Raw genomic sequence first — 27,482 nt, forward strand, 5'->3', positions numbered from 1 at the left:
GTTAGCATGCTTTTATGCTCTAACTTTTTTAAGTCTGCTACTATGTTTCTCAAATGATGAGACCTGCTCCAGAGGGCTTACAGTTAATGTCCCTCATAGTAACCCAAGGCTACAGACCCAGTTTTTTTCCTCCCAAAGCAACGTCTGGTTGATGCCTCTCTGCACATTTTCTTTCACTCCTCTCTACCCCCCTTTCTGACGCCCCTTTCCCCGCTCTCCCTCAGTGAGTTTCTTATTCTCATTACTGTGTGTGTTCTCTGCAGCAGGGCCATCAGCAAATGAATGCCTATCACCTCCTGGAGGGGGAGGGTTCTAGCTATATCTGAGGGGGTCTGGTATGTAGTGGAAAATGCAAAGACAGAAAAGAAGAAAGGAGAGAAGGAGAGGAAACAGGAATATCAAGGGAGAGCTAAACAAATGGAGCAAAGAAGAGAGTGCCAAGAAGAGAGAAGAGAGGCACAGAAAAACAGAGGCGTTGCCAAGATGGCTGCAGAGTGGCAAGATTTGTCTCTAAGGACTTTGGAATTAGTACATATCAGCTGAGCCCCTACCAGCACGTACAGAGTGTGTGTGTGTGTGTGTGTGTGTGTCTAGTTGGATGAGAGAGACAGGGCTCTGAGAGGCCAGGGTTCAGCTCAGACTGTTATAATGGGGGGCAAATGCTTCTGCCCCCAAACTGCTGAGGGCTGCTGAGGCTGAACTGTCCTACAATCTGAAAGGTCTCTGGCAAATGTCAAAACTGCCAGAGGAAATATGAAGACATGCTGGGCATTCATGAATGCAGTTTGACTGGTGACACTTCTACCCTGGGTCACAGTACATCTCTCACAGCCTGGGGTGCAAACAGACAAGAGTGAAGGAGGATGCAGGGGAGAACCACACACACACATACACCACACACACACACCCATGCAGTGGGTTGCTGATCAGGCAGGTAAGTTATCTAAGAGCTGGCAGTGTTTGGACAGGCGGTTTTGTATTTGTGTGTGCGTGCGTGAGTGAGTGTGACCGTGCCTGCATCTGTGTGTGGCACAGCAGAGCGACCCATCGGACTCCCGGAGGACCGGCCGACTGTCACAACAGACACTTAGAAGCTTTCACTCTAAGGGCCCATGGGGGGGGGCTCCTTCCTCTCCGATTCCCCCCCTCTAGTTTCCCATTTCCCCTCCGTCTGTTGCTCTGCGTGTATGACGGTCGATATGTGTGTGTGTGTGATGGACGGGGTGCCACCCCACACACACACCACCTTAGCCCCAGAAAAAAAACACACACACACACACACATCTTGACTGCTAATTATAGTTGAAAACAGGATGGCACCCTGACCCACATTTCTATTTTGGGACGGAGGCGATCCTTAAGTAAACACTGACAATGGAGCAGGGAGGAAACCACGGACTCCTGAAGGCTCGAGATGTGTCAGATGGTTCTATTCAGGGAGCGAGGAGCACTCATTCCCTCCTGTCTTTTTCCTTTTACTGGAGCGGGTGGGAGCGCAGGATGAAACGCGTAGGTGAAGCAAACAGGAAGAGGCGGAGGAGGGGCCGCGGGGACGGCCCTGAAGACGAGGCCAAGGGGTTCGGCTCCTTCCCAAGCCGGGTGCTGGCTGGCTTGCTATATTCCCACGGTAGCTTTTCAAAGCTCCGCTCCTCGACACACACACCCACCCACACTTCTGCCCCCTCCCCGCTTGGATCAGGGTGCTGGGATCAGCATGTCGCAGTAACACACGTGTCATTTAACCTGCCCGTGCAGCACGTGAAACACGACACTGGGAACAGAGGAGAAAGGTGCACTCTCTTGGGAAGCCTAGCGACCCGAAGAGCCCCTCCACCCCCACCCCACCCCACCCAGCACACACACATCTACCCCCACCCCCAGCCCTCCAGCACAAACCACAAAGGCAGAGTTACAGGTGGGAGGAACTCCTATACAAGGCAAATAGTATGCAAAGGAAAAGGGATTCCCTCTCTCTTAGTCATCTGCTTCACAGGCACAGTCACAACCAACAGGTTGCCTACACATTGACATTGAGTTTTATTGCAATGTTTTCAGTTTCATTTCATTATTCATTATTCTTACTAGAAACATTTAAACCTGAACTGACAGACAAACAATTTTGCCTCATCACAGGAATATGATGGTAGACTCACCACGGTGCCCCGTATATTCGAAAGCCCTTGATGGTGACGTCCGAGTCTTTCAGGTAAACACAGTTTGTGAGCAGGGACTGAACATTATCAAAGTCCTCAGGTTTCAACTTGGACACAGAGGGAAAGCGATAGTAATCCTGCTTGACCAGGTCAGCCATGAAGTCCTTGTCGAAGGTCAGCTCGTGGTTTCCTGCGATCACCACCTTGTACTCGTACGGGAGACCGCCTGTGGACGGGAGCAATGAGAACAGAAACAGATGAAACACTGGGCAAGAAGTGAAAAATGGCTGTGCACATCAACATGCAGAAGACACATGTCCACAATTTACAATTGTTTTGTTTACAGCACCAGGGACAGCTGGTCTGAGGAGAAAATATTAATCAAAAGAAGAACATTGCCTATAATCATGATGACTAATGAATCAAATCAAACTTTATTTATACGGCGCATTTCGTACCAAGGTCACACAACACACTCTTTCTCCTTCTTTCATTCATTAATTAATTCTCTCTCGCCAGCAACACTTCTGCAGTAAATTAGCTAGGTCAGGAAGTATTAGTGGACCTTAGCTGAGTGAGTGAAGTCCCCTTAACCCTGCTCATCTCAGTTTGAAAAACACATGTCCACTGCAGCCTCATCATTCCACACAACCACAAGAGTACACTCACAGCTGTGTGTGTGTGTGTGTGTGTGTGTGTGTGTGTGTGTGTGTGTGTGTGTGTGTGTGTGTGTTTTGGCAAAGCTCTTGGTTATGCTGCTGACACAGTAATGTCTTACTCTTTTATGTGGGTCACCGCGCTAAGGGGAGAGGGGAGAGGAAATATTTCAGAAACCCACTGACATCATTTAAAAAGGAGGGGGCGGGGATCACAAACCCAGGTGAAGGTTCTGCTTGTCCCTAATGGGCCACTTTTGCTTCTTTTCACCCCCTGTGAGTCTCAGGGAGCAAGGGAGGAGGAAAAAGAAAAGTGCTGGAGTCAACCCAAAATAGCCCAGGACATCTATTAAAGTCAGGGCAGCGTTTTTCAATTTCTCATGTTTTGACCTTTCCCTCCTCTCCTCGGCGAGGTCCTTTTGTGCTGTTCTCTTATGATAGCACACAAGGGGTACGAGCCGTTCCTCACCGCGCTCTGATTGAGCACTCAACCCCAGCTGTTAGCGCTCTTCGCCGCTTCTCAACTGGGCTGGCGGAGAAGGGCAGTGCACGCGCGCACACTCACGTAGACACACACAAACGAACACACATGTGTGCAGACATACACTCATGTACAGACGGACACGGACACGGACAAACACACACACACACACACACACACACACACAGAGAGACACACGTACAAATACATTGAAACACACGTAAAAATATATTGAAAGACACACACTCACACAGACACACACACACACACACACACAAACTCACAGACACACTCGTACACATTCAATTAGAGATTAAATTACATTTCACACCATCATAATGTTGTTGCTGGTAGTAAAGAAAATTCTATGAGAACAAAGACTCCTGATAAATAACAAATTCACTTTGAATTAAAAGAAGATATTTTAAGATTGGCTTCCATCTGTTAAATGCCATACAATATTGAAAATAATATTTTCCAGAACTAATATGAATATTACTAAAAAATATATTAGATAAAGTGATTAAAGTAAAAACAAAACAATTAATAAAAAATAAAATAAAAAGAGAGACAGAAAACAGCTAAAGGTAAAAAAAAATTCTAGATTACTACATAATGCCAAATAATTTGATGAAAGAGGAAAACAATCAGTGAAATGTAAGGAGAGATCACAGAGTGGACGGAGCTGTGCATCGAGCCCCCGTCTCCTGACCGCACAGCGCTGCTGGAGTGGTGTTCAGAGAAGTCTCTCTCCAGCTCTCACCTCTCGCCTCTCGCCTCTAAATTAGCACCCAGCGTGAGTGTGGGCCGGCTCATAAATCCCTCTCTAACCTAATGAGGAGAAACCCTCTCTCTCTCCCCGTTCCCTGATCCACCCTGATCCACCCTGGCCCACCCTGGTCCACCCTGACCCACCCTAGATCATAAGAGTTAACTACACGTAACTAACTTCCCTTCTCTCTGCAGTACCATCAGCACCTAGCAAAGCTACCTGCTACCGATAGAGAGGATAATTTCAAATGCTGAGCATTTATTGCATGTTATCTTTTTTGGTTCATTTTTGCATTATACACTCAGATCTATTGGTCACTATCCCAGGTATGACTAACCCGTCATATGCCACATCTAAAAGCAATGCCTGAAAATGTCAATGTACAAGTACAATCTCAAAGTTCATGATACTTTATTGGCTATTACCACACTTTCTTCTAAACTGCAGACAAGCTCTTAAAAGTGCAATTCAACCTTTTGAGTTTTTCACTTGAGTTTGAGTGAATTCAACATTTTTGAGTTTTTATGTGTTACTCAAAGTACCTATGGTGCTATTGAACAAGCACGAGGATTCTGACCACTTCAGAAAAATACTTTTATAATTATTTTGAAATACTTATAAATAGTTTTATTTAAGAATTTTTTTTTTTCCTTTTCCTTGAGTGAAATACTGTGTGACAATCGCATCATCGTATGTCTCAGACTATGTACCCATGAGCAACGCTTAGCTACGACATCAAACCAGCCGTGCTGGAAATTAATCTGGAGGACAGTGCACCATTACACCTTATCATACCTCAAAGCCGACAAGGTGGGATGGCAGACATGCAAGGGCTCAATTATGGACATGTTTTAAATGCAGAAAAGACTCTGGACAATTTCACAAACAGTGAGAGAGAGAGAGAGAGAGAGAGAGAGAGAGAGAGAGAGAGAGAGAGATCAAAGAGAAATGAGGGGACAGAAAGACAAATAGGGGGATGAAAGTGTCCCGTACCCGTTCCCAAAAATCTCCTGTTCCTCTCTGCATCATACAGTGTGTTTACATGATGGTATAATTCGAATCTTTGCTTAGTCGGACTATGCTTTCTTTCGAGGGTAGGTGCTATTATCCCAATGTACATGGCAGTGAATAAATCGAATCATTGGCCGAAAGCATGTCATATCCGATACGATAGGTGGCGCTGTTTTTATTACAACTAGTGGTGATACAGCCCTTTCCGCTTGACCTCTTCACCACTACCAATAACAACAACAGTTGATTGAGCATGAATTGCGTCTGTTCATCGGTCCAGAAATGCGTGTTGCCTCTTGGGTTGTTTGTTTGTTTGTTTGTTTGTTTCTGCCAGGCCGATGTGTTTATAAGTTACATTATTCAAAGGTGAAAGATAAAAGGCGAGAGAAACGTATGCACATTCACACACACACACACGCGCGCAAATAATGGGTTACAGCCAAAACGCATTGCCCTTCTGCAAGTTGCATCAAATTGTTTAAGTACTTCTTCGCTGTCGATTTCCAAATCTGTGTGAATATTCATAAGAGCAAGTCCAGTCAGTCTTTTGTCAGTCATCGTACTTCGTAAGATATGTCTTAAGACGCCCCATTGTACTGAATGACCGCTCAGCAGACGCTGTGGAAACGGGCAAATGTGCCGAACTTTCCAGGGCTTGATAAAGCTCACTGCATTTGGGCTGTAGCTCATTTAGCTGTTTCCAGCTCTATATCTGCATCGTCAACGCTGGGCATTAGTTGTCCGTACTCCGATTTTATAGTTTCCCCATCGTAATAAATATGCATTCATGATATTTTTCTATGACCGAGTTTGACAGGTATTGGTCAGGTAATAGTCGAGTGACAGCTGATTTCACAAGGGTGAACAGGGTTACAGGGTGGGTTACAGGGTGGGTGTGGCAGAGAGAGAGAGGGAGAGCGATGATGCACACGGATATATCAGATTTAGCGACCGGAGCAAAGTTATGTTGCTGTAACGTTGAACTCTTTGCAATCAATAAATACAGTACTTAATAGGCTAATTGATACAATATCTCCTCGTTTGAGTGTGGTTGTTTGAGTGCAATGGGAGTGTATGATCGTTATTGTCTATAAAGCAGTGTTTCTCAAACTTTTTCAGACCAAGGACCACTTAGCCAATAAAAATTCGCGGACCATTTAACTAAATATCCCCGGAACAACATGCCTCCTACCCAAGACCTGGCGCCAGACAATTGTTAGCGCACACATGATTTTCGCGGGCTCTCCTTTTGTACGTACCAGTAGGCTAGTTATAGATATGACAATGCGCAAGGCAAAGCATCTGGAACCCTGCTCCATGCGTGACTTGGTTATGTTACAAACTAGTTCGCTCACAGCCTCATACTCCCATCACACACTCAGACAGACATCACAAAACACAACGATGCGCATACTGACCGCAGTATTTCACTACCAACAGTAGGCTAGCCCACTGGCATTAATACAGCCATCCTAGTAGTCAACTTTTCATAATTAAAAGCTGTCATTATCCAACGTCACACAACACAGAATATAGCCTAGTTATCATCTTGCTGTCTCAGCGGGAGAAAAACACAGTGTTTTGAATGCAACTCCGCGACGAGATAATGCCCTATGAGGCTGAATCACTTTCTCCTTGTCTATGTTTGAGGCTTTCTCATTTAATTTTCTTTTCATAGTTCCTGTCTTAAGCCACCAATCCATGACCTTGTTAATAGATTAGACAACTCTTTATTAGATTAGGCTACTACTGGCTGTGTTCTCTTCGTTCTGAGTTGTATGTTAGAAATGTCGCAATAATTTACTTGTGGCCGTCGCGGACCACACTTCATCATATTTGATAGAATGAAGAACAAATTAGTTGTGAATACTATCACCGAGTTTGAAAGGTATTTGGTCAGGTAACAGCCCTTTAACAGCTGATTTGCTTTCTGATTTGACAGTACTGCTGTGTGTTTTAAGCAAATAAAATGTGGACTGTTTACAAGCGGGCACCTGCTATCGTTGATTATACAGTAAATACGTTGTGAAATGAAACAAAAACACATCACAGTTAAAGATGTATTAGTATTGATTGATTCACATCGATATGAATGGATGACATGACTAACAAGTGGTGGGAAATTAATATGAAAGTATTTGTTCGGTGAATTAGCGCGCTCTGTCCAAACAGTTGCAGTCAACGTTTTTGTCAACACTGGCACCACATAAGTATCGTAATTTGAACGTCCTTATACGTTTTTAAGGAGGGGTTGTAAAGGTACTCATATCTTCGGACCTCTTCTGTTATGTTTGTTCATAGTCAACAAGAATAAGCTTGTGAGACAGTCTGCAGGATATTCATAAATAAACGTGTCATTAGTATGAACAGCTGAGACAACGTATCATCTCTTTCGTCTTCCGGGTCACGACCTGGCAGGGAGGGAGGGAGGATGGCGGCGGGATCTCAAGCATGCGCAAAGACGCAAAGTCCAGTTCCTTATCCAATTCACCGTTACATGCCGCAATAGTCGAACTATCAACTGGATCGGATCGAGTTATCCAGGGGTGTTAGTCCGACTATGTGCGGTCCGACTACGATCCGACTAAGGTGCTTACATGAAACGGATAATGCGATTTCAGTCCGACTAAGGCAGTTATTCGAATCCATGTAACCACGGTCATAGATGCATCCTCTCCTACAGCACCAGGCAGCCAGAGGAAAGGGCAGGCTTGGGAATGATACATAGCTGCTTATGCTACACTAGGCTCCAGAGTCAAAACAACCAATTAGAAAGGAGAGGCTGAGAGAGTAAAAAAAGGTAGAGGTAGAGACAGAAAGAGAGAGAGAGAGATCACTGAAAAAAGCACTCAGTGTAAATAGCTTAAAGCAGCATTATGGAGCTTTGGTCTAAACCTAGCAAGCTACCTATTTAAATACTAAACTAAACTTGCAAACACCACACTCAGCCCAGTTGACCTAATAAAAGCTTGTCGACATGGTAACCGGTGTCTTTTGGCGAAATTGTTGGTGATTTTGTGACATTTTCCCAGGGTGTTCCAATCTGAACAACATAACTACATAGCGCATGGCCTGGACGGCCAGGGAGAATGACAGGTGTGTTAATCTGTCCTTCACACGGACATATACAATCAAAATAAATTTGAAGATGATACCAAAAGTAGTTGCTCATAAAAACATACCTCAAAAAGTGGCAAATTGTTGCATAGTGTTGCTTTAAAGACATACACACACACAATTCCATTCCAAGTCGGTCACACTTGTCTTCTAACTGGACATAAGTCATTAGGCATTAACATCCAATTCTCACACTTCATGTTACTACATTTCTATAGTTCTTTACTGCATTTTTGTGATTGTGTCCCAAATCAATATTTTCCAGCCCAGCTGGTGGCATCTCAGGCCAACGGGAAAGCAGCATATGCAATATAATATAATTATAATAACAACACAAGGCTGATGCTGATACAGACAGAGGCCACAGCTACTGATTCTCCCTACACAGAGAAATGACAATTCTGTGTGCGTGTCTGTGTGTGTCGGCGTCTGAGTGATCACAAAAATCAGTTTTACTTGCTTTTTATAACCTGAATACATCTATATTGTATAGCTATATAGAAAAGGTAAAATACAATAAAAGCAAATAAAACACAAGATAAAAAAAATTAAAATTAAATTAAATAAAAGACTAGAAAAAAAGGTAAAGGACAGATCAGGCTGAACCTCTGTGACAGCAGTGAGAGTGTGTTGGCTTGATTGGCTGGAGAGGTGGGGGTGCTACTGACTGCTCTCTCCTCCAGCCCCCCCCCCACCTCTGATGTTGTATTTCAATCCCCTGTGACAGGAGGTATGGTAGGAACATGGCAGGCTTGGGATGACACGCGTGCACACTCCCCACACACACACATATATACATACACAAACACACACGCACACAGAGTCACTTTCACACCGAACGGAAAAAGACAATACAAGCATCACCTAAGCCCCGATGCTCGCACAAGCCACAGCTGATGCTAAATAACTTTCACTTGCGCCTGCACGCGCACACACACACACAGACACACTCTAAAGTTCAGGGGGCACAGTGGCGCCATGTCCTCTCTGTCTGTCAGTCTGTCTCTTTATTGTCCTGCCAGGTGCCAGTCTTAAGCCCATCACCCTGGCCCCTGCCCTGCCAAACCCAATGACCACTCACCCACCCACCCACACGCAACACATTGTACAAGGTGGCAAGGACACAACAAACAAGTACACTACAAGACTGTATAACCGTATGTTTTTAAAAGACAAACTTACACTCACACTGAGGACGCAACTGATAATGCTGACCTGTTGCTTTGTGGACACACATACATATGCAAGCACACTCACACGTATCCACACAGACAGCCACATGCGCGCGCGCGCGCGCGCGTGCGTGCGTGCGTGCGTGCGTGCGTGCGTGCGTGCGTGCGTGCGTGCGTGTGTGTAAATGACAGTGTCTAGCTGTGCTGATGAGTGTGGGGTGAGTGATGTTTACGCTCGCTCCGGGCCTAATGAGAGCTTGTCATGCATCAGGACCTGCTAAACAGATAAATTAAGGGCAGAACGGCACAGGGCCAGGATTGATGTGTTAATCTGAGGGAGATTGGGGAAGCTATTAAAACGCACAGACTCTCTGTCTTCCTGACAGGCAGCGCGCGAGCACGCACACAGACACACACAAACACACACACAAATATCTAAAACTTCACTCCTGACAGATGATCAAGATGAGGGTAAAGGGTAAAGCACGGGGGGGGGGGGGGGGTGAATGGGTAGGAGAGTATGTGTGTGTACGCTTTAGGTCTACAACAACTTATCAACTTAATCGACTAAAATCGCCTACAAAAACAGTTCAAACTAATTTAATAGTTGATTAGTTGGTAACGTAATTAAGCACGTCGTTGTGTGCATTAAGTAGCTGATTAGACATAGAAAAAAGGTTGTTTTTAGGAATAGGCTGGAGTAGCTAGAACAGCCAACGTCCCTGTGCTGTAACGAGAGACAAAACCTAAAAATCTAAAAGTGATGGGGGAACATCAGCATGATCAAAAACATATAAATCTAGGAGCATTTCACCAAACCCTGGAAAGGAAACCTGTCGGCTCTGCGGAAGAGGACCTGGCTAATTTTAGTTCAAAACCAAGTTAAATATGAGTAGCAACTCAAATAGCCACGACTGCTTAAATGACATTTTGAGAGATGGGAATTTCCCCCGAAATGAAATCTTGTTTGTCACTAATTTACGATGCTGGTATAATTAGCCTAAACCTTTACATTTTGGTTAATTTAAACTGATTAGAAAAACAAGAAAGTTGCTTACTCTACTGATTATGCTAAGTCTCTAGCAATGCTATGTGCATTATGTAAATAATTAGGAAAGCAGGCACAAGCATCTTTTTTCTAATCACAGACGCTGAATGTAAATCTTGTATTTCACATTTGGACACAACTTGTGCAATGACATGAAGTTTGGTTGGGCAGTTTGTTTTATTACTTCGATGGTAAGCATAGGGTGTGTCACCTGAATTTCGGAATTTAAATCTGCGGCAGTGTAGCCCATGGCTCTGGACCTCTTTATGTTTTGAAATGAAGTTCATTAAATGTTGCACTAAACCAAACAGAGCTGTTTGGAAACAATGTTTTTCAAACTCCTTTTGATAAATGCATCAATTCATGTGTTCATGCATTAAATAATGTTTTATGAATGAATCAATAAAGCATGTTTAGTAATGCATAAACCTTGAATCTCTAAATATATACATTCTATAGGATTTAAAAAAAAAACAGAATAGTCACAAGTTGCAGCCCTTGTACGCTTGAAAAGAAAAAAAACTCCTGGGATAAATCTGCATTTGAGCCATGGAGGTAGTATATAGACCTGGAGAGAGTAAAAACCACCCCCATTCATTTAAAAGGCGATGCTAGCTGCTTCAGCCCAGGAAGTGCCAAATTGACCATCGTCCCATGGGTTCTCACTTCCGACATCATTCATACGAAAAGCTAATTAGGCGCCACATAACTCGTGACAACCGGTACTAAAAAAAAAAGTGTAGTCTATGCGGATTGGTGTATATTCCCGTGGATATTAACGTTTGCAGTGCCTTATCCCTCTGATGGCAAGCTAATTACATCCAGCTGACTCAAAGAAACAACCCACCAACAGAACAACAGGTGAACTGTAGTGAGCCCAACGGCATTACCGTTATAGGATATATAACATTTCTACTCCAAAAACACTGTCCTGGAATCAGTGCAATCTCACAGACAACTGCTGAAGGGCTACAACTTCTAATTATAGCCCACAATAAACATGGGCCGTCGCACAGGTCTTAACTAGATGCAACACATGCATTAACTAGAAAAATGAAATTTTCACACATTAAAAATCGAGAGCTATTTATATTGTACAGAACACAATGATGATAATATTTATAGATGTACTAATGTAGAATGTTGTTTAATTTAGACATAGAGACATGCCTAAATGAATTTCTTTCAGAGTCATGTCATCATGTCACCTAACTGTACATTATACATCACCACACCATTTAATGAAAAAATAATTGTTTCCCATCTAGCCTCATTTCTTTCTTTTAATGCACACTTTTCAGTTCTAATGTATGGAGGCACTGTCTTTTGGCCACAAAATTGCCTCCAGTGGTGCAAATAGGCCTACCTGATGCTAACCCTCCAAATCCTGACCCCCTGGTTTGAACTTCCAGGTCATGGAGGTGACAGCCTGTAAGTCCCATCTCTACTACGGTACTAAACACAGAGTGTGAAACCTGATGCTGAGTGGAGTGTGTCGTCTGTCTGTCTGTCTGTCTGTCTGTCTGTCTGTCTGTCTGTCTGTCTGTCTGTCTGTCTGTCTGTCTGTCTGTCTGTCTGTCTGTCTGTCTGTCTGTCTGTCTGTCTGTCACACCGCCACAGAGATGGAGAGGGCAGTGAAGGACAGGACAACAGGAGGGGAAAAAGGAGTGATAAAGAGTCAGTCAGACAGACAGACAGACACAGGCAGGCAGGCAGGCAGTCGTGGCAGGGAATGCAGTAGTGTGAAGGTAGCCTTGAGATGGTGGGCATGTTTTAAATGCACCCAGAGTCACCTGAGCTCTGCAGTTAGTCAGAGATCGCTACTGAAAGGGCTAACCCCACACCGCGGGTTTCTCTTACTTCTGATTAATACTAAACCTCTGTGCCTGCCCCCCCCCCCCCCCTCAAAACACACACAGAGGAGAGCGTGTGAGACAGAAAGAGAGCAAGAGAGAAAAAGTGAGTGAACATGGATGAATGGAAGCTTTAAAATGCAGACAAAAGTCTGAGCTTGACAATACTTGACATCATAAAAATGTGCTGCTTTTTTATTTGGTCCACAAAATGAGTAATGGAATGAGAGAGAAAAAAAAATGCCAGAATTGAATTAATAAATCTTTAAAAAAAATCATAATAATGGGGTTTATCAGTGACAGTTCAAAAACTAATCATAAAATGTAATTCCCTTTCATGGGTAAAAAATAAGAGGATAAAAACAAAAGTAATATGAAAATATCGTCAGAGGAGGCTAATTAACAGAATAACTAAGGCAATGTGCTACACGTGTCACAAGTAACCAGGCAGAGAAACATATATAATCAAAAAAATCAAGAAGGAGTAAATAACTCCTGTGTGGTAGCAGCTAAAAAACACACCCTTCAGATGTGAGGTGTGAAAGGCTGGTGTACTGTACACACACACACACACACACACACACACACACACACACACACACACACACACACACACACACACACACACACACACACACACACACACACACAGAAAGAGAATGGAAGAGAATCTGAGAGAAACACACACTAGAAAGAGGAAGACTTGGACATGTTTATGTGAGAATAAGAATAGGAGTAATGGAAGGAGAAAGAGATGGGGAGAGAGAGAGAGAGAGAGAGAGAGATAGAGAGAGAAATATCTGTCACCCGTTTGGTGGATTTCTGAGAGTCAGGTCATACTGCAATGAAGTCATACCCACGCCCACACACTTCCCTGAATGACAGACCGACCAGACCCTGCAAAGCTGTCAAGGCGCACCGATCTACACCCGACATTCAACAAGCACGCACGCACGCGCACGCACACACTGTGGTAGCCCAAGCTGCTCTTGGGCTCCCACTTAGTTTAAACATGGCTGATTTCCCTTACTAGGACTATACAGGGCAGGCTTTAGGACCCTGGGGAGGTGTTCTGGGGACTAGGCAGGTCGGGCCATTCCCTAATTGGACACACAGGTGTAGATTGTCTGACTAGTTGCTGATCAGTGCCAACTAGTCAGACAAAGACTTTAAAACAGTCAGTAAGAAAGGCTGACGAGAGAGAGAGAGACAGAGGGGAAGGTGCCGGTAGCACTGGGTGCAAGCCGGAGGGTTTACCCCATTCTGTTCATTTGATTACCTTTGTTGTAATGTTTCAGTGCCTAAGTTGGTGATTAAAGCGTTAATAAAGAACGTTCCTTTTGTAATTCCCTGGTTGCGTCCTTTTGAGGGCTGGGCAGCCACAACACACACACACACACACACACACACACACACACACACACACACACACACACACACACACACACAGTATCCACAGTGTGAGGGGTTAAGCAGGGTGGAGCGGGGGTTAACTGAGGTGCTGTACCTAGCCAGTCGTTAAACTTCTTGACCTCGGAGGGGAGGCCCAGCTCAGTGAAGTCGCCCGTGTGCAGCAGAACGTCGCCGTATGGCATCTGGATGCCATCTGTCCGCGAGTGTGTGTCGGACACACACACGAAACGCGTGTGGCCCCCTGGCTTGGGACTGTCATACGAGATAGGGTCCACCCTAAGAAACGGAGAGAGGGACACAGGGAGAGAGAGAGAGGGGGGGGGGGAGAGAGAGAGAGAGGGAGAGACAATCGGAAAAAAAAGTATGAAAAAGATCAGTAAAACATTTCATAAATTCCACAATACAGGTGCAAATAATTATTTTTATTTTTATTTATTTTTTTAAGTAATTTGACAACATTTCTATCACACAGACATAGTCGTATTTGTATAAGACAAAACTCACAAAACAGATCTATATATATCCCCCGGAACACAGCTTAACAAAATGTACAATATAACATGCATAGTCTAGACAGTCTAATTGACTAATTGACTCCTCCAGCCTGCTCCTAAAATATAAACCTGCACACTGAGCATCAACGTTAAGACTGTCTTTTCTTTAAAGGGCAGAACACAAAGGGAACAAACAGCCCTATAACCTGTGGGAAGGGATGTTCTCTGTTGCTCAGAGCAAACGCAGAGCTGCAGGACTTAAAGAGAGGCAAGGATTGTCATCCCTGATGAGCAAATTATGCTTGTAATGCGCGTCTGGAGATCCTTTTTATTTATTTGTCCAAAGGTTGTGTAGGAGTTGGGTGGTGGGGCTGCTGGCAGTGAAATGGGGGAGAGTAAGATAGAGAGAAAGAGGGAAAAAAAAAAAAAAAAAAACGAATTCTTCATCTAAAAGGAAAATGCAGGAGACGGAGAAAGGGGGGGGGGCTTGAAAGAAAGAGAGCACGAGAGTTCTTGGCTGTAACTGAAGTCAGCAATGTGCAATAAGCAGCACTTTCCTTCTCGCCATTATTTCATTACTAAAAGGGGATGTCAGTCCACAGAAGGCCTTGGCGTTCTCTAATTAACACTTGCGTCTTCCGTCTGACAAAGAGAGAGTGCCGCAGCTCCGCGCTGCAAAAAAGCACACCGCCTCGGCTGAACACACATCACCGTCACTGCGGCCCCTGATAAGCAGTCGCACATTCGAAAAGAGACGGGGGGGGGGGGGGGGGGGGAAGCACTCCACGAAATCACACATGATGGCAAAATACGGCTATTGCCATTATGGAGCCCAAAATTGGGACACTTCTTTGCAGAGACTGGTAGTGTATGAGCGCATCTAGAAAATCTGCTAACAAGGGAGAAAAAGAAAAAAAGAACGATGGGGGACGGAGTTCAGTCGAAACAAAGAACAGGGAGCTAGGAACGGGAGAAAAGGGGCCGAAAATCATTTCAAGAGGTCGGGTGGTTAGAGAGGGAGCAGCGCATCTGAAATGGGCCACCTTCACAGGAAATTACTGCTCTGTAAACACAGCCAGGGAGAGAGGGAAACATATTCAACCCAAAAGAAAGCGATATTTGTTATTGATTGAATGCGGCAAATTAAAGTTAATGTGCACTCAGTACACACACAAAGACACACACTCTGACGCTGTCTTAGTGCCGTGCTCATACATACACACAAACAGTAGCTAGACACTCTACTCTCACACATGCATATCCTCTCTCTCTCTCTCACACACACACACACACACACACAGTCATAGATTAGATTTTGTCCTCTGTGGCAAAGGATGCCATGGGTTTGGCAGTTCTAGTTATAGAGGCTGTGAGAGTGCAGAGGCCTCTGACCTACCTTCATTACCACAAACACACACACACTGAGGGCAGGGGCTAAAAAGATCCTGTCAAAGTGCTCAGTCCACATACCCTCTAAAACGGTCTGAACACACACACACACACACACACACACACACACACACACACACACACACACACACACACACACACACACACACACACACACACACACACACACACTTTGGGAAAGACAAAGAAAACACAGCCACCAAGATGAGATCGTATGCACCAAAATGCACAGACAGAGAAAGAGAGTGAAAGAGGTAGGAGAGGAGAGCGTTTTGCATTTCTCTGGTGCCGAGATTTAATCTGGCATTAAATGAAAGAAAATGACCCATATCAATTAAAACATGGCAAGCTGTAATAAGTCTGTGTGCATGTGGATGTGCATGTGTGTGCGTTTGTGTATAGACTTTTTTTTTGCTGCCCCTAGAAATAGGCTGCACAACTTTGAAGGGGGCATGATGGGGGTTCTGAATCATTTAGGAATGCATGCTGAGTATTTACCGAGATTGCATATAGTCTGTTAATAATCCACACCATCTTTTTTTGCCCTGTCAGTTCTGCACCCTGTTTCACCCGCATACAAGCACACATGCACAAACACACAGGATCCCATTTTCACCTGTCTTCTACTATGTGTCAACCAAGTGAAAACACTACTGACAAAAAACACTCACATGGAAAGCTGTTTTTCGCCTTGCCTGTACCCAGCCTCACCCAAACAAAAACAAAACCACAACTGCCAACCACACACACACACACACACACACACACACACACACACACACACACACACACACACACACACACACACACACACACACACACACACACACACACACACACACACACACACACACACACACACACACACAAACACCCAGCAGTGGCACTGAGAGTGAGAGCTTGTGTTCGTCGTCCTCGTCATATTAAATATTCATCAGGTGGAAAGAAGTGGGAAGATTATTCCAGCCGCGGGTTTATTCCCAGAGAAAATCGGGTTAGGATAAAACCCTGGGAAATACCACTCCTTCCAAACTGAATCTGCCCAAAATGAAACCGAGCCGGCAAGAGAAGGAGGAGGAGGGGGAGGAAGGTGAGGTGTATGTGATAATGTTATCATCTGGTCGGCACAGGAGAAAAAAGAGAAGAAAAAAAAAATAATCACACAGACTGAAGTGGCTCCATAAAACATGGCGATACGGTACAGAAAACTACCATGGGCCCGAGTACCTGTTAAACTCAGGGATATCTGAAACTCCCTAAAGGCCTTCTCGCTTGTGAGAAAAGCGACAAAAAAAAATTGAAATTCATAATAAAAAGCCTTGACATGTTAGGTCAAATGCAGATAAGGGAAAGAAAGAAAGAAAAAATGAAAGAGAAAAAAAGAAACAGAGGGACAGTAGGATAAGAGACAGCCAGCGGATGAACGGCAGGGTCTTTATTAGATGCATATGCGGTACTGTAAGGGGAGAGAGACTGAGGCAGAGAGGGAAGCCCTGGTGATATCTGTAAGGGAGATTTTATTTGACAAGAGCTCGCTCAACTCTTTGGCCTTTTGGAAAAACAGAAGTCTGAACTGGGTCAAAGTGGAGCAGCCCCAGTGATCTGAGCGCATGTTAATTCAGCTCACTTTAAATCACTGTAAACCAGACTAGTCTGTGTGCCATTTCCTGAACGGCTTTTGTCAAATGCGTGGAAAAGGAAAAAGAAAATGCTTTTTAACCTACATTTCTATAATATAACTTCAAAGGCAGGCAGTTGTTTGAGAAACTGCTGGTTTCTAAAACAATACATAAACGCAACAATGAAAAAAAATATTTGATTTATATGATCTGCAGAAAGATCCTATATATCAACTGAATTAAACCAAAATATGCAGTTCTTCTTTTGAAGAAAGTGTGAACTTTTGCTCTACATTTAAAGCTACACATAAGCAAATATAAACTATGAAAACACATACATTAAACACTTCACATGTTGACTATTGAGGGCACTTTCATGTCGACTGCTTGATAAAGCCTGTCAAACAGCTGTGTAAGAGGGCTCCATCAACACGCTTTGATCTCTACAAAACAGCCGCCAGCCAATCAGAGGCCCGTATCATTCTCCCAGACCTGGCCTCGCCCTGCCCTCTCTGCCCCCTCTCGGGCCCGTGATTGTCTGGTCAATGCCTGCACTAATTTGAGACTCAAACAGGGAACTTGCCGGCTCAGGGGGCAATCACAGAATGGCTAATCGACTTAAGCCGGCCCCGCGCTCTCCCTCGTTATTACACGCCCAATTTATGCGTGTCCTCTTGACTTGTCAACAGGCGGGAAGGAAAGCCATATCACCACAGAACAATTTATTAAAAGCAACGCTTTCAAAAGTATGGCCAAAAAAAAAAAAAACGAAGCATAAAATGTGAATGTGTCTGAAAAAGCACTGCCGTTGAACAGTGACCATGACTCGGATGTGTGATATCGTCCATCACCACTCTCCCCGCTGCATTTCCCTTCTACTCGCTATAGTGATCCCTTCCCATGTATTCGCTCTCTCTGACCACTTAAAGTTCAGCCCCCTCATGTCTGCCTTAGCCTAAGAGCAGAGACTCCATTTGAAGAGGGGTGCTGGAGGAACAGACAGACAGAAAGGAAAGAAAAGAAAAAGGGAGAGAGATCCAAACCCCTGTGAGTATTAATATTTCAGAGAAGCATGTTTTGGAGTTGCGCTGCTGTGCGCCACTTGGAGAGAGGGAGAGAGAGAGAGTGCCCCGCAGCCAAGCCTTTGATGGGGATAGCATCGCCACGCCACTGATCTGTGGCGGGAAATGGACTTTTTCTCCTTATCGCCCTCCCTCAGAAGCCACGTGTGTGTGTGTGTGTGTGTGTGTGTGTGTGTGTGTAATAAACCGTGCCAGGGAAACTCGACAAGCCAGAGAGAGAGGGAGAGAGAGAGAAAAAAAATTCAATGATAATCATCAAGAGCTTACAAATATTTACATTTGCTCCTCCACTCCCCATCTTCAGCACTTTATTGCTCTCGGAGGTGAAACATCAAAATGCATTTACTCCCCCACCCCCACACACTCATATACTGAGAAACACAATCTCAAACTGCGAGAGAGAGAGAGGGGGGGGGGAGAAAGAGAGAGAGAGAGAGAGAGAGCAATGTCTATCTTATCTTCAGCTTTTCAGCTGTCGGCACTAATTCAATAAACTTCAGAGAAACAAATTGAGCACAAAAATGTCAGAGTGAGTCTGTGTGCAAGTGCGTGTGTGAGAGTGTGTCTATGTGTGAGTGCAAGTGAGAGAGAGAGGGGGGGGGGGGTGAGAATGAGAGAGGACAGAGAGAGAAATTGGAAAGAGAAGATGCTGGTACTAAGGAATAAGGAGGAGAGCTGGACTGACTAGAGAGAGAGAGAGAGAGAGAGAGAGAGAGAGAAAGAGAGAGAGAGAAAGAGAGAGAGAGAGAGAGAGAGAGAGAGAGAGAGCGAAGAGAAAGATAGAGAGGCAAACAGAGCGCACAAACACACACACACACTTTAAGTAGAAGGGTTTTAATATAAGTCTGGGTGACAGGGCGCTCAAGCTCTAATGTGCTCCCTGCAGCTTTTTTTTTTTTTTTCCCTCCACAACTGTACTATGCAGCAGAGCCGTAATGGGGCTTTTGCCGAGGCGTAATGGAAAAGTGTTGAACCCCACTGCAGACAGAACCTACCAGTGACGCATTCATAAATAAATGGCCACCACTTCCTCTGGCTTCCTGTGCTAATTCACGCGTCTTGATTGTGGAGTCAGAGTCGAGGGCCGTGAAGTGAACGAGGACACATTCCCGAGTCCTCAAAAGACACTTCTGTGGACGCATCGAGGGCTTAAATGCAGGCAGAGCTTGTGCAAGGACACAAAAAAAGGCCTTGCTGAAATGACGACCATGTGAAAACAAAAACTGCGATCAACACCCTAGCGTGGTGGCGAGGCCACTCCTTGCTTGGTTTGTGGCGTTGTGTGGTTTGTGGCGTCGAAGGCTACATGAGATGGCGCTCCTGCCACCAGTGAGGTTCGGCGTTCTCAGTGTGTTGCGAGGGGTCTGGTGTTTGTGTGAGAAGGGGTGTTATTCGGGGTGACATCAACCTCAGACTCTCACCCCTCTGTCTCTCCGCCCTGCCCTAAAGCAGGATGTCTCCTCCACAGACATCCAAAAAAAAAAAGAAAGAAAAAAAAAAAAAAAGACTTCAATCAACACGAAGGGCCAGACCTGCCCAATGTCAACTGTCACTTGACCCCGGCGACCCACGGTTCCCGGGCGCAGGCAGCAGAAGGGGCCCGCCAGCTTAATCAAGGGTTCTCCCATTTCAAAGCCACTCTAGTGGGGGGCTAGGAAAGGGTCCCCGTGCCCAGCGCACAAAAGGAGCTCAAATTGGGAGCCGAGCGCCACATCGCTCCCTGGTTCAAGGCCTCTTCAGAAAGGCAGGAGGAGGACGGACGGACGGACGGAAGGAAAGAGAGAGAAGAGCAGGGGAGAGGAAAGAAGAGGGGAGCAGAGGAAATGAAACAAGGACAGGAGAGAGAGGAGAGAGGTGATGCTTGCCTGATTTAATTCCGCTAGACATTTGCATTACTGGGACTGGGAAGAGGCCGACATGGAGATGCTCACAACAATTACTGTCCCCATCAAGCTCTGCTAGTTCCAATCTTTCCCCCACTGCAAGAGTCCGGTGTGCGTGTTTGTGTGTGTGTGTGTGTGTGTGTGTGTGTGTGCACACACACTGCACTGCCTTTCTATTACCGGTCACCAGAAAATATAATAACAGCAAAAGGAATATTTACCATGACCATTCAGGAAATAGGTTTTAATTTAAAAAATCTTATGGCTGGAAGAATGACTTTGACCACCACAAGAGAAAGGGAACAGAAAAAAAAACATACATATATATATATTCAATCCTTTTCTCATACACATATATATATATATATGAGAAAAGGATTGAATTAAACTCTTTCAACAAGAAGTAAATGAGGTTAAAGAGCAGCTATGTTCCAGACGTTTGGTTTCAGAAAAAAATAAAAAAAATCAATGGGAGGTCATTTTCATTTCTGACAAAAAAGTACTTTGGTAAGCAGAAAAAAAAAATCAGGTTCATGTAGATGGGCTATTTCTTTAAAGAACTTTCCATCCTAGTTAATTTCCTTCACCTCCAATTTACTCTGCGCACATTAGTCAGTGTGTATGGGAGAGAGCAGGAGACCACGCGTCAGTTTGTTCGGCACGTGTGTATTTGCGAGACCGTGGCTGACTGACTGAACCGTGGGTCTAGTGACGGAACCGTGGGTCTAGCCTTGATCCCCCCTTTTACCACGAGGGCTTGTAGAGCACATGCTGCTTGCTGTCGCCTGCTGCGTCGCCGAGTTTAACTTGTTAAATGATTCACACTTTTATGAGCATCTTAATTATTCATTGGGTGGGAATAATTAACGAGGGACTAAGGACGGCATCTGGATTTATGGAATGTCAGTGAAACCAACAAGGAGAATACGAGACACGGGTCTGAAGCCTTTGTGTGTAACAGTCAGAGGACATGACGTTTTAACAGTCCTTTTATACTCCTCACTTATCTTAGTTGGAAATTAGCAACATTTCTGTGTAATTCCAGGTCCCGTCTAAGACATGGAGAACCAAGTATGCAAGGAATGGGGATCTAAATGGAGATCCATTACACTGCCAGCGCAGGGAGAGGGATACGCTTAGCCCCTATGCTGCTGCAGTGACACAGTGAAACCATGCAAATTCATCTGTTGCAAGTGAAGCCCAAATACAAAATTCATTGGGTCCAACATGGTTAGGCTGATAGGGAGACGGGGTGGAATGGGAACAAGTATGTAGGTGTTTTAGTTGTTGCCTGACTAAGTTTGAAGATGAATACCAAGAGCCAAACGGGGAGGAAAAGGATGAATGAGAAGAGGGCTCCAATGACACAGGGCTGGCCCCCAGAGCGCTGCTCGCTATCTCCCACTATCTCTCGTTCGCTCTGGCTGGGCCTTGCCGTACAGTATATCTCGCTGAAACTGGCTGCAGTGTGATTACCATACCAACAGCATATGTTTTCTGTTGCCCCCTGTGTTTACTGCGCCGGCGCATCCAAACAGGAAGAACAGTGGAGAGAAAAAAAAGAAAGAAAGAAGGAGGGAAAAGAAAAGAAAAACCCAACAACAATGTGGAACAAATGTGGAAGGGAGGGAAAAAGGCAGCGATGAACGGCCAAAAACCAACGGCTGTGTGTGTGCATCGCGCAGAGGGAGTCCCGTGCTCAGGAGAACGCCGTGTTTGACTCCAGGGTCACGCTGCCACGCATTAGGCAGGGTAATTGCTACTGATGTACGAGGGGCTGTGTGCTCTCCTATGTGGGTCAGAGAGCACTGTGTGTGTGTTTGGCCACGCTACACACAAAGCACAGTGCCGTGTAACTCACAAGAGTCACAACACTCCTTTTAAAAAAAAACTCCTATAATTTCTCGATTAACGAGAAATGGTTAACAGTACAATTTTGGAAGGTGTGTGTGTGTGTGTGATAGAGAGAGAGAGTGTGTTGTAGCAGAAAGAGAGACAGACACACCCACACATAGACATTAGCATGTATAGAGTTTCAAAGGTTCCCCTCTCTTTTGCTTTCCTTCTCTTTTTTGTGTGTGTGTGTGTGTGTGTGTGTGTGTGTGTGTGTGTGTGTGTGTGTGTGTGTGTGTGTGTGTGTGTGTGTGTGCGCAGCGCGTGCTCGGCTTTAAAGAGAGGAACTCCGATTTTTTTATTTATGTCCAAATAATGTGGATGCAGACGGAGCGCTGGCCCAGGGCGAGTCGGATCATTATCTCTGGCAAATCTAAACAAGGCCAACTTTCCCAGAACAGAGCGGGTATTCTATAAGCAGCAGCGCTGCCATTAAGGGAGGGCCATCTGGGCCGAGGGCCGCAGGAACCTCCGAGCTTAAGGACGGAGAGGAAACTACACACGGGCTTAACCGACAAACAGGGGCCGTGAAGAGCGAAGACACAGGCAACAGAGGTGGACCAGCGGCCGTCAAAACGAGTCTTAGCTGGACGACACACACACACACTCCTACAATACAGTCAATGTAAATGAATGCTCCTGAATGTAATAATAGGGAAATATGGAGAAACATGGGTGCCAATGGGAACAAATGGGTTGCCGCTCATAAGTTTGTGAGGGAAAATTTACATTTGGGGATTTCATTTTCTTCAGAAACGTTGAGAACAATTAACTTTGTCAGAATTTACAGGTGACAGAAATTATGAACAAAACAAAGTGATACAGCACACTTTTCACAGAGCATGAATACTTTAATCAGACTTCACGCTCTAATTATAAGGTGGCAAAAGAAGAGACATATTATGGATGTGTTTCACTAACTTACATGATCTAAAAATAAATGTTAAAGCTGCACTACATATGGCTAAAAACCTTTCTGGAGTAGGTAAAATAAATGCACCAAAACATAATGAAAAAAGCCAATGTAGTAACAGACCTGAAAAAACTGCACTGCTCTGCCACCTTGCTTCACCATCACTCACAAACCAAACCCAAACTTATTGGAACAAATCAAACAAAGAGGCAATAGCACAGACGTGAATTGCGAGCTCCTGCACAAAGCATCCTGTGTGCAAGGAAGGAGAGGAGAGCAGGATAGAGAGATGAACGGAACAAAACAGAAAGGACGAAGAGGAGGTTGCGGTGGCGGCGGCGGCGATGTTGGCGTACTCACATGTGGACATGGGGCGGCTGAAAGCGGCTCTGGTTGATGTTGTAGTGGGTGAAGGCTTGTGTGGGGTTGGAGCTGTACTCGTCCACGGTGATGGTCACTTTGCCCTGTGTCGGCATTCCGTGGGCCATCCTGCTTTACAGTCACAACATCAGAGAAATCAGCAGGCCTCTGCCCTGAGACACACGGCCGGCATCCTTCAAGAACTGCCTCCCGGGTGGAGAAAAAAACAGGAAAAACGACGTTGTCCTCCTCCTCTGTCTCACCACTCAGCGCTACACGTGAACAGGATCTGCATTACAGGGGGGAACAGAACAGGAGGCAGGGTCATTTAGAGCAGTGTCACATATCCTCAGGTTTTCTGACATAGGTTGTAAATACAAGAGAAACAGCATAGGCACTGCACAGACACAATAATGAACAGAAAAGTTCTCACAGGTGAGGAATGACAAAAAGGAAAATAAATACACGGACATCGATGAATCTTTTCACAATTTCCTGGTCAAAAAAAATATACAAGCTCCTGGTTTTACATTGCGAGGTATATTCAATTCGTTGAATATGTTCAGTGACAAAATAATGTTCAAATTATATCTACTGATTTGATATCTACTGAGACATATTAAACTATTCTAAAAGAAAGTCATATACATAAATGCATTAAACAGCAAATCCGCGTGAAAACACCAGCATTAAAACAATAAATTACATAAAGAAGCTTACTAAATCGTCTTTTCCCTATCGCAAATCGTTTGAGTTTAAAAAAAAAAAAAATGACCACACGCCGAATAAATTGTCTGAAACTAAACAGTTGGTAAAAAATATTTCACATACAAACTTGGACTTGGGCATAATATAAAGTAAAACTTTATATATAATATAAAGACAATATAAACATTCTGTCGATGACTGAAGATGACGGCAAAGTGTTGAGTAAATAAACTATAGGCTGCGATTTTCCATCGAATAACTAAAAAAGACTATGAGTATTCGCAGAGCTCAAACGATTCCAACTCACAAGTTAGCGGCGGTCAACGAGATTTCCCTTTCTTGTATTCTCCCCAGATTCTCCCTCAACGGTCCTTCGGATGATTCGTCAGTAGTCAATAGACATGACATCGCCCCCTCAAGCTTTTTATATAGGACCCCCGGCGCTCCGTCACTCACCCTAAACCCACTGTCCACCTAGTAAATCAACCCATTAACAACAACTTGGGGCGCAAACACTTGAGAATTTGTTACAATGTATCGCTTTCATTTCCTCATCATTTAACGATGAAAGACAATGTAGCGCAGGGTAGTTGATAAAAACATTTGGCGAGAAAGGAATATGCCCCTGCACCACTATCCACCAATTACATGTAATGTTGGCGTTGTTAGTGTATCCAAAAATCCCTCCCTCTATGCAACTCAGGCCTGGGAAATAATATATTCACAACCACAAAAATGCATCCAAATTTGAATGCACCTGAATATGTATTACTCACCACAGTTTAATATTATTCATTCATAAACTTTGTTCCGGTATTCTTTGAGGGAGCCTATGAAATGGTGCACAACTGCACATTAAACAATGTGCAACGTTGGTACACTTTGCGTATTCTGCAAAACCGACCGCTTACCTTAGTAGCTTGCTAGCACCAACTAGCTTAGCCAGCTAAAACCTGCCGTTGCATTTTAAATACACGACTTTGCTCTTGATAAAGCTCTCAACATGTGCGCCCTTCTGTTTAACTCTCCCTAGGTGGGATAAAATGTAGGGAAACGAGGTTAAGTTGAGCAGAATACGTATTTCAAGAACTGAGTGTACTCTTTCAATCTGATGACTTATCTGAGAGAAAGAGGAAAAGCAACCAAATTGAACCTATGACACCACATAATACGAGATAACCACGTCGAGTTCTACAACAATTCAATTTTTAAAACAGAAAATTTGTCTATGAAACCATGAACTTGGGATTCTGTGTCTACTGTATAGCTGTAAATTAGGCTATTCGGCGGTCGCCGCGGTTCTAACCTCCTTGCTCTCCCTCGTAAATGACAAGGCACCTCTAACCTACGGCTTTGTGTCTTGTTTTTTTTCCCCTGTGTGAATTTCAAAGCAAAAGCGAGCGGTGAATACCTTTCAGTGGCCGGTACGCGTCGGGGTCGCCCTCTTCGCACTTAAAGACGCTGGTCCATGCGAGGGCCAATGCAGATTTCGGTGGCCGAGGGGTGGAACTCGGAGCAGGCAGGGCAGAACCTTCGACCCTGAGGGACCTCCGGGCTAGCTTTGGAGTAGGCGAGACAGACAGAAACGGAGCGAGGGAGGGAGAGAGAGGGAGAGAGAACAGGAGCAAGCCTCGATCTGGGAGAGGGGGAGTCTCGACCGCAGTGTAGTGAGAAGGGACTGCCACTGGGGTCAGAGAGCACGTTCTAGAGCACAGCCCCGCTTAGGCATGGCGGCGTGTATAGGGTTTGAATATGTAGCCTACCCCACTGTACACTGTCTGTATGCAGGGAGGAACAGCCATGATAGACGCGGCGGCGCTTCCATGTGGTGAATTTCCATGCTGCCGTTGTATTTCGCGCTCTTAGAATGTCCTTATTAAGTGAGTATTTCAGACGTGCAATTGTTTTATTTATGCCTATTTTGTACCGCACTTTTGGATTAATTAGATGCAAGACACTTATTTTTTTTGGATTGGTGGTGCATACACTATGCAGTTTAGATCACTTGTAGCTTAAAGGACTGAATTACATTAAAATTCATATATCCTATTTAACAATCTGTAAAAAACACCAGCACTTTGAATCGCAGTAACATAGGTCAAACTGGAAAACTATAGCTTTGAATTCTGTCAACAGGGAAGGTCCGGGCCTGATTAAATTTGACACTGATGTCAAGTCAAGCACTTGAGTGGCAGATTTACTCTGTGTCCATTGCTCATTATAATAAGGGCAATCTATTTGCTCATGACATTTCCTCTCATTTAGGCTACCGATTGAGTATTGGGCACAATTGTGGTGGGCTAGATCAAAGTGCTAACTGGATAGTGGTCTTGGACACTGAAAAGTTAAATGGAGGTAAGTGGCTTTTTACAGAAGACAAGCAAACAAGCAGTTAAGCTAATGGAGATGGTTAATGGGTTTGACAATCAGTAGGTGTTATACATCTACATTGTATGCAACACAGTGGTAGATGGCTTAATCATTTAGTAAAGATGAAGCAATAAAAGTATATATTTAAAATCAAATACGTAATATTTATTTTGGTGAATATTTGTATTTGAATTGAAACCTCATACTGTATATGTCATGGTTTTTGAGCACACACAGGCACTCAAGTGTGTGTGGAAAAGTTAGATTAATTAAATAATTTGAGTTGCAATTACAGCATTATTTGACACAGGTTTGCATCTCATCTTTAATATTTATTGTAGTTGACCAGAAATTTTAACTATTAAGCTTGTGCTTAGTCATGGATTTTGTTTAATCGTGATGCTGCATACTACAGAGAGATGGTTGCAATGTGACTCCAATCATTCTGTTACTTCAATAATCCCCATATGTGTGTGTATGCACTTGCACGTGTGTGTGTGTGTGTGTGTGTGTGTGTGTGTGTGTGTGTGTGTGTGTGTGTGTGTGTGTGTGTGTGTGTGTGTGTGTGTGTGTGTGTGTGTGTTTGCGCATTCCAAAGAGAGGGACATTTTCATATATGGAAAAAAACAAGTTGTCGACAGACGATTCCTCTTTGTCACTGGTTTGAGTGAGAGAGAGAGAGATTGGGAGGGTACAAAAAGATGAGAGGCAAAATGTGTATGGACTGTGTGTGCATTCCAAGACCACTGAAGTGAAGTGGCATCAAGTTGTGAAGAGAGGCCACTCATCTCTGTTATTCACCTGTCATACAAGCCTGTGTAACCGTCAGTAAACTTAGGGCTCGCTAAAATAGTATCTAGCTGTGGTTACAGTGGCTCGTTAGTACTGCTCTTATTGATCTCTCTGTGGACAACCACAAAGATCTCAAAGACACTCCAGTTCAATTTCATGCACAGTCTCATACCATGCACTGCAAAGGAATAACCACTAATAATATCGCCATACTTCATCCAAACATCAATCTGCCCTTTTTACAATTGGTTTGCACCGTCAACAGACACAAAAAACAACTCC

At 44.3% G+C, this 27,482-nt stretch overlaps 1 protein-coding gene and 1 long non-coding RNA gene across 11 annotated transcripts in view; one reads left to right on the top strand and one right to left on the bottom strand.

Annotated features, from left to right (window-relative positions):
* mpped2a (metallophosphoesterase domain containing 2a) overlaps positions 1–25,587 on the bottom strand; it is a 52,812-nt gene extending 27,225 nt beyond the window's left edge. The window contains exons 1-5 of one of the 5 annotated variants that reach the window (XM_031569142.2): positions 24,950–25,266; positions 24,815–24,868; positions 23,331–23,619; positions 13,771–13,952; positions 2,154–2,379 (exon numbers count right to left, since the gene is read on the bottom strand). In XM_031569142.2, coding sequence (XP_031425002.1) covers positions 2,154–2,379; positions 13,771–13,952; positions 23,331–23,458 — 536 coding nt within the window. In that variant the 5' untranslated portion in view covers positions 23,459–23,619; positions 24,815–24,868; positions 24,950–25,266. Of the gene's footprint in view, positions 1–2,153; positions 2,380–13,770; positions 13,953–23,330; positions 23,620–24,050; positions 24,285–24,345; positions 24,745–24,814; positions 25,267–25,449 lie in introns of those variants that run through there. The other 4 variants (XM_012827011.3, XM_042708036.1, XM_012827010.3 and 1 more) reach the window with 4 other exon arrangements.
* A 239-nt stretch (positions 25,588–25,826) lies between these two features.
* The window catches only part of LOC116220793, a 44,575-nt gene continuing 42,919 nt past the window's right edge, over positions 25,827–27,482 (top strand). For all 6 annotated transcript variants that reach the window (XR_004163873.2, XR_004163874.2, XR_004163870.2 and 3 more), the window contains exons 1-2: positions 25,827–25,918; positions 26,304–26,393. This is a non-coding gene — a long non-coding RNA (uncharacterized LOC116220793). The remainder of the gene's footprint in view (positions 25,919–26,303; positions 26,394–27,482) is intronic.

This window comes from Clupea harengus, chromosome 6 (genome assembly GCF_900700415.2).
Source record: "Clupea harengus chromosome 6, Ch_v2.0.2, whole genome shotgun sequence".
Taxonomy (NCBI): domain Eukaryota; kingdom Metazoa; phylum Chordata; class Actinopteri; order Clupeiformes; family Clupeidae; genus Clupea; species Clupea harengus.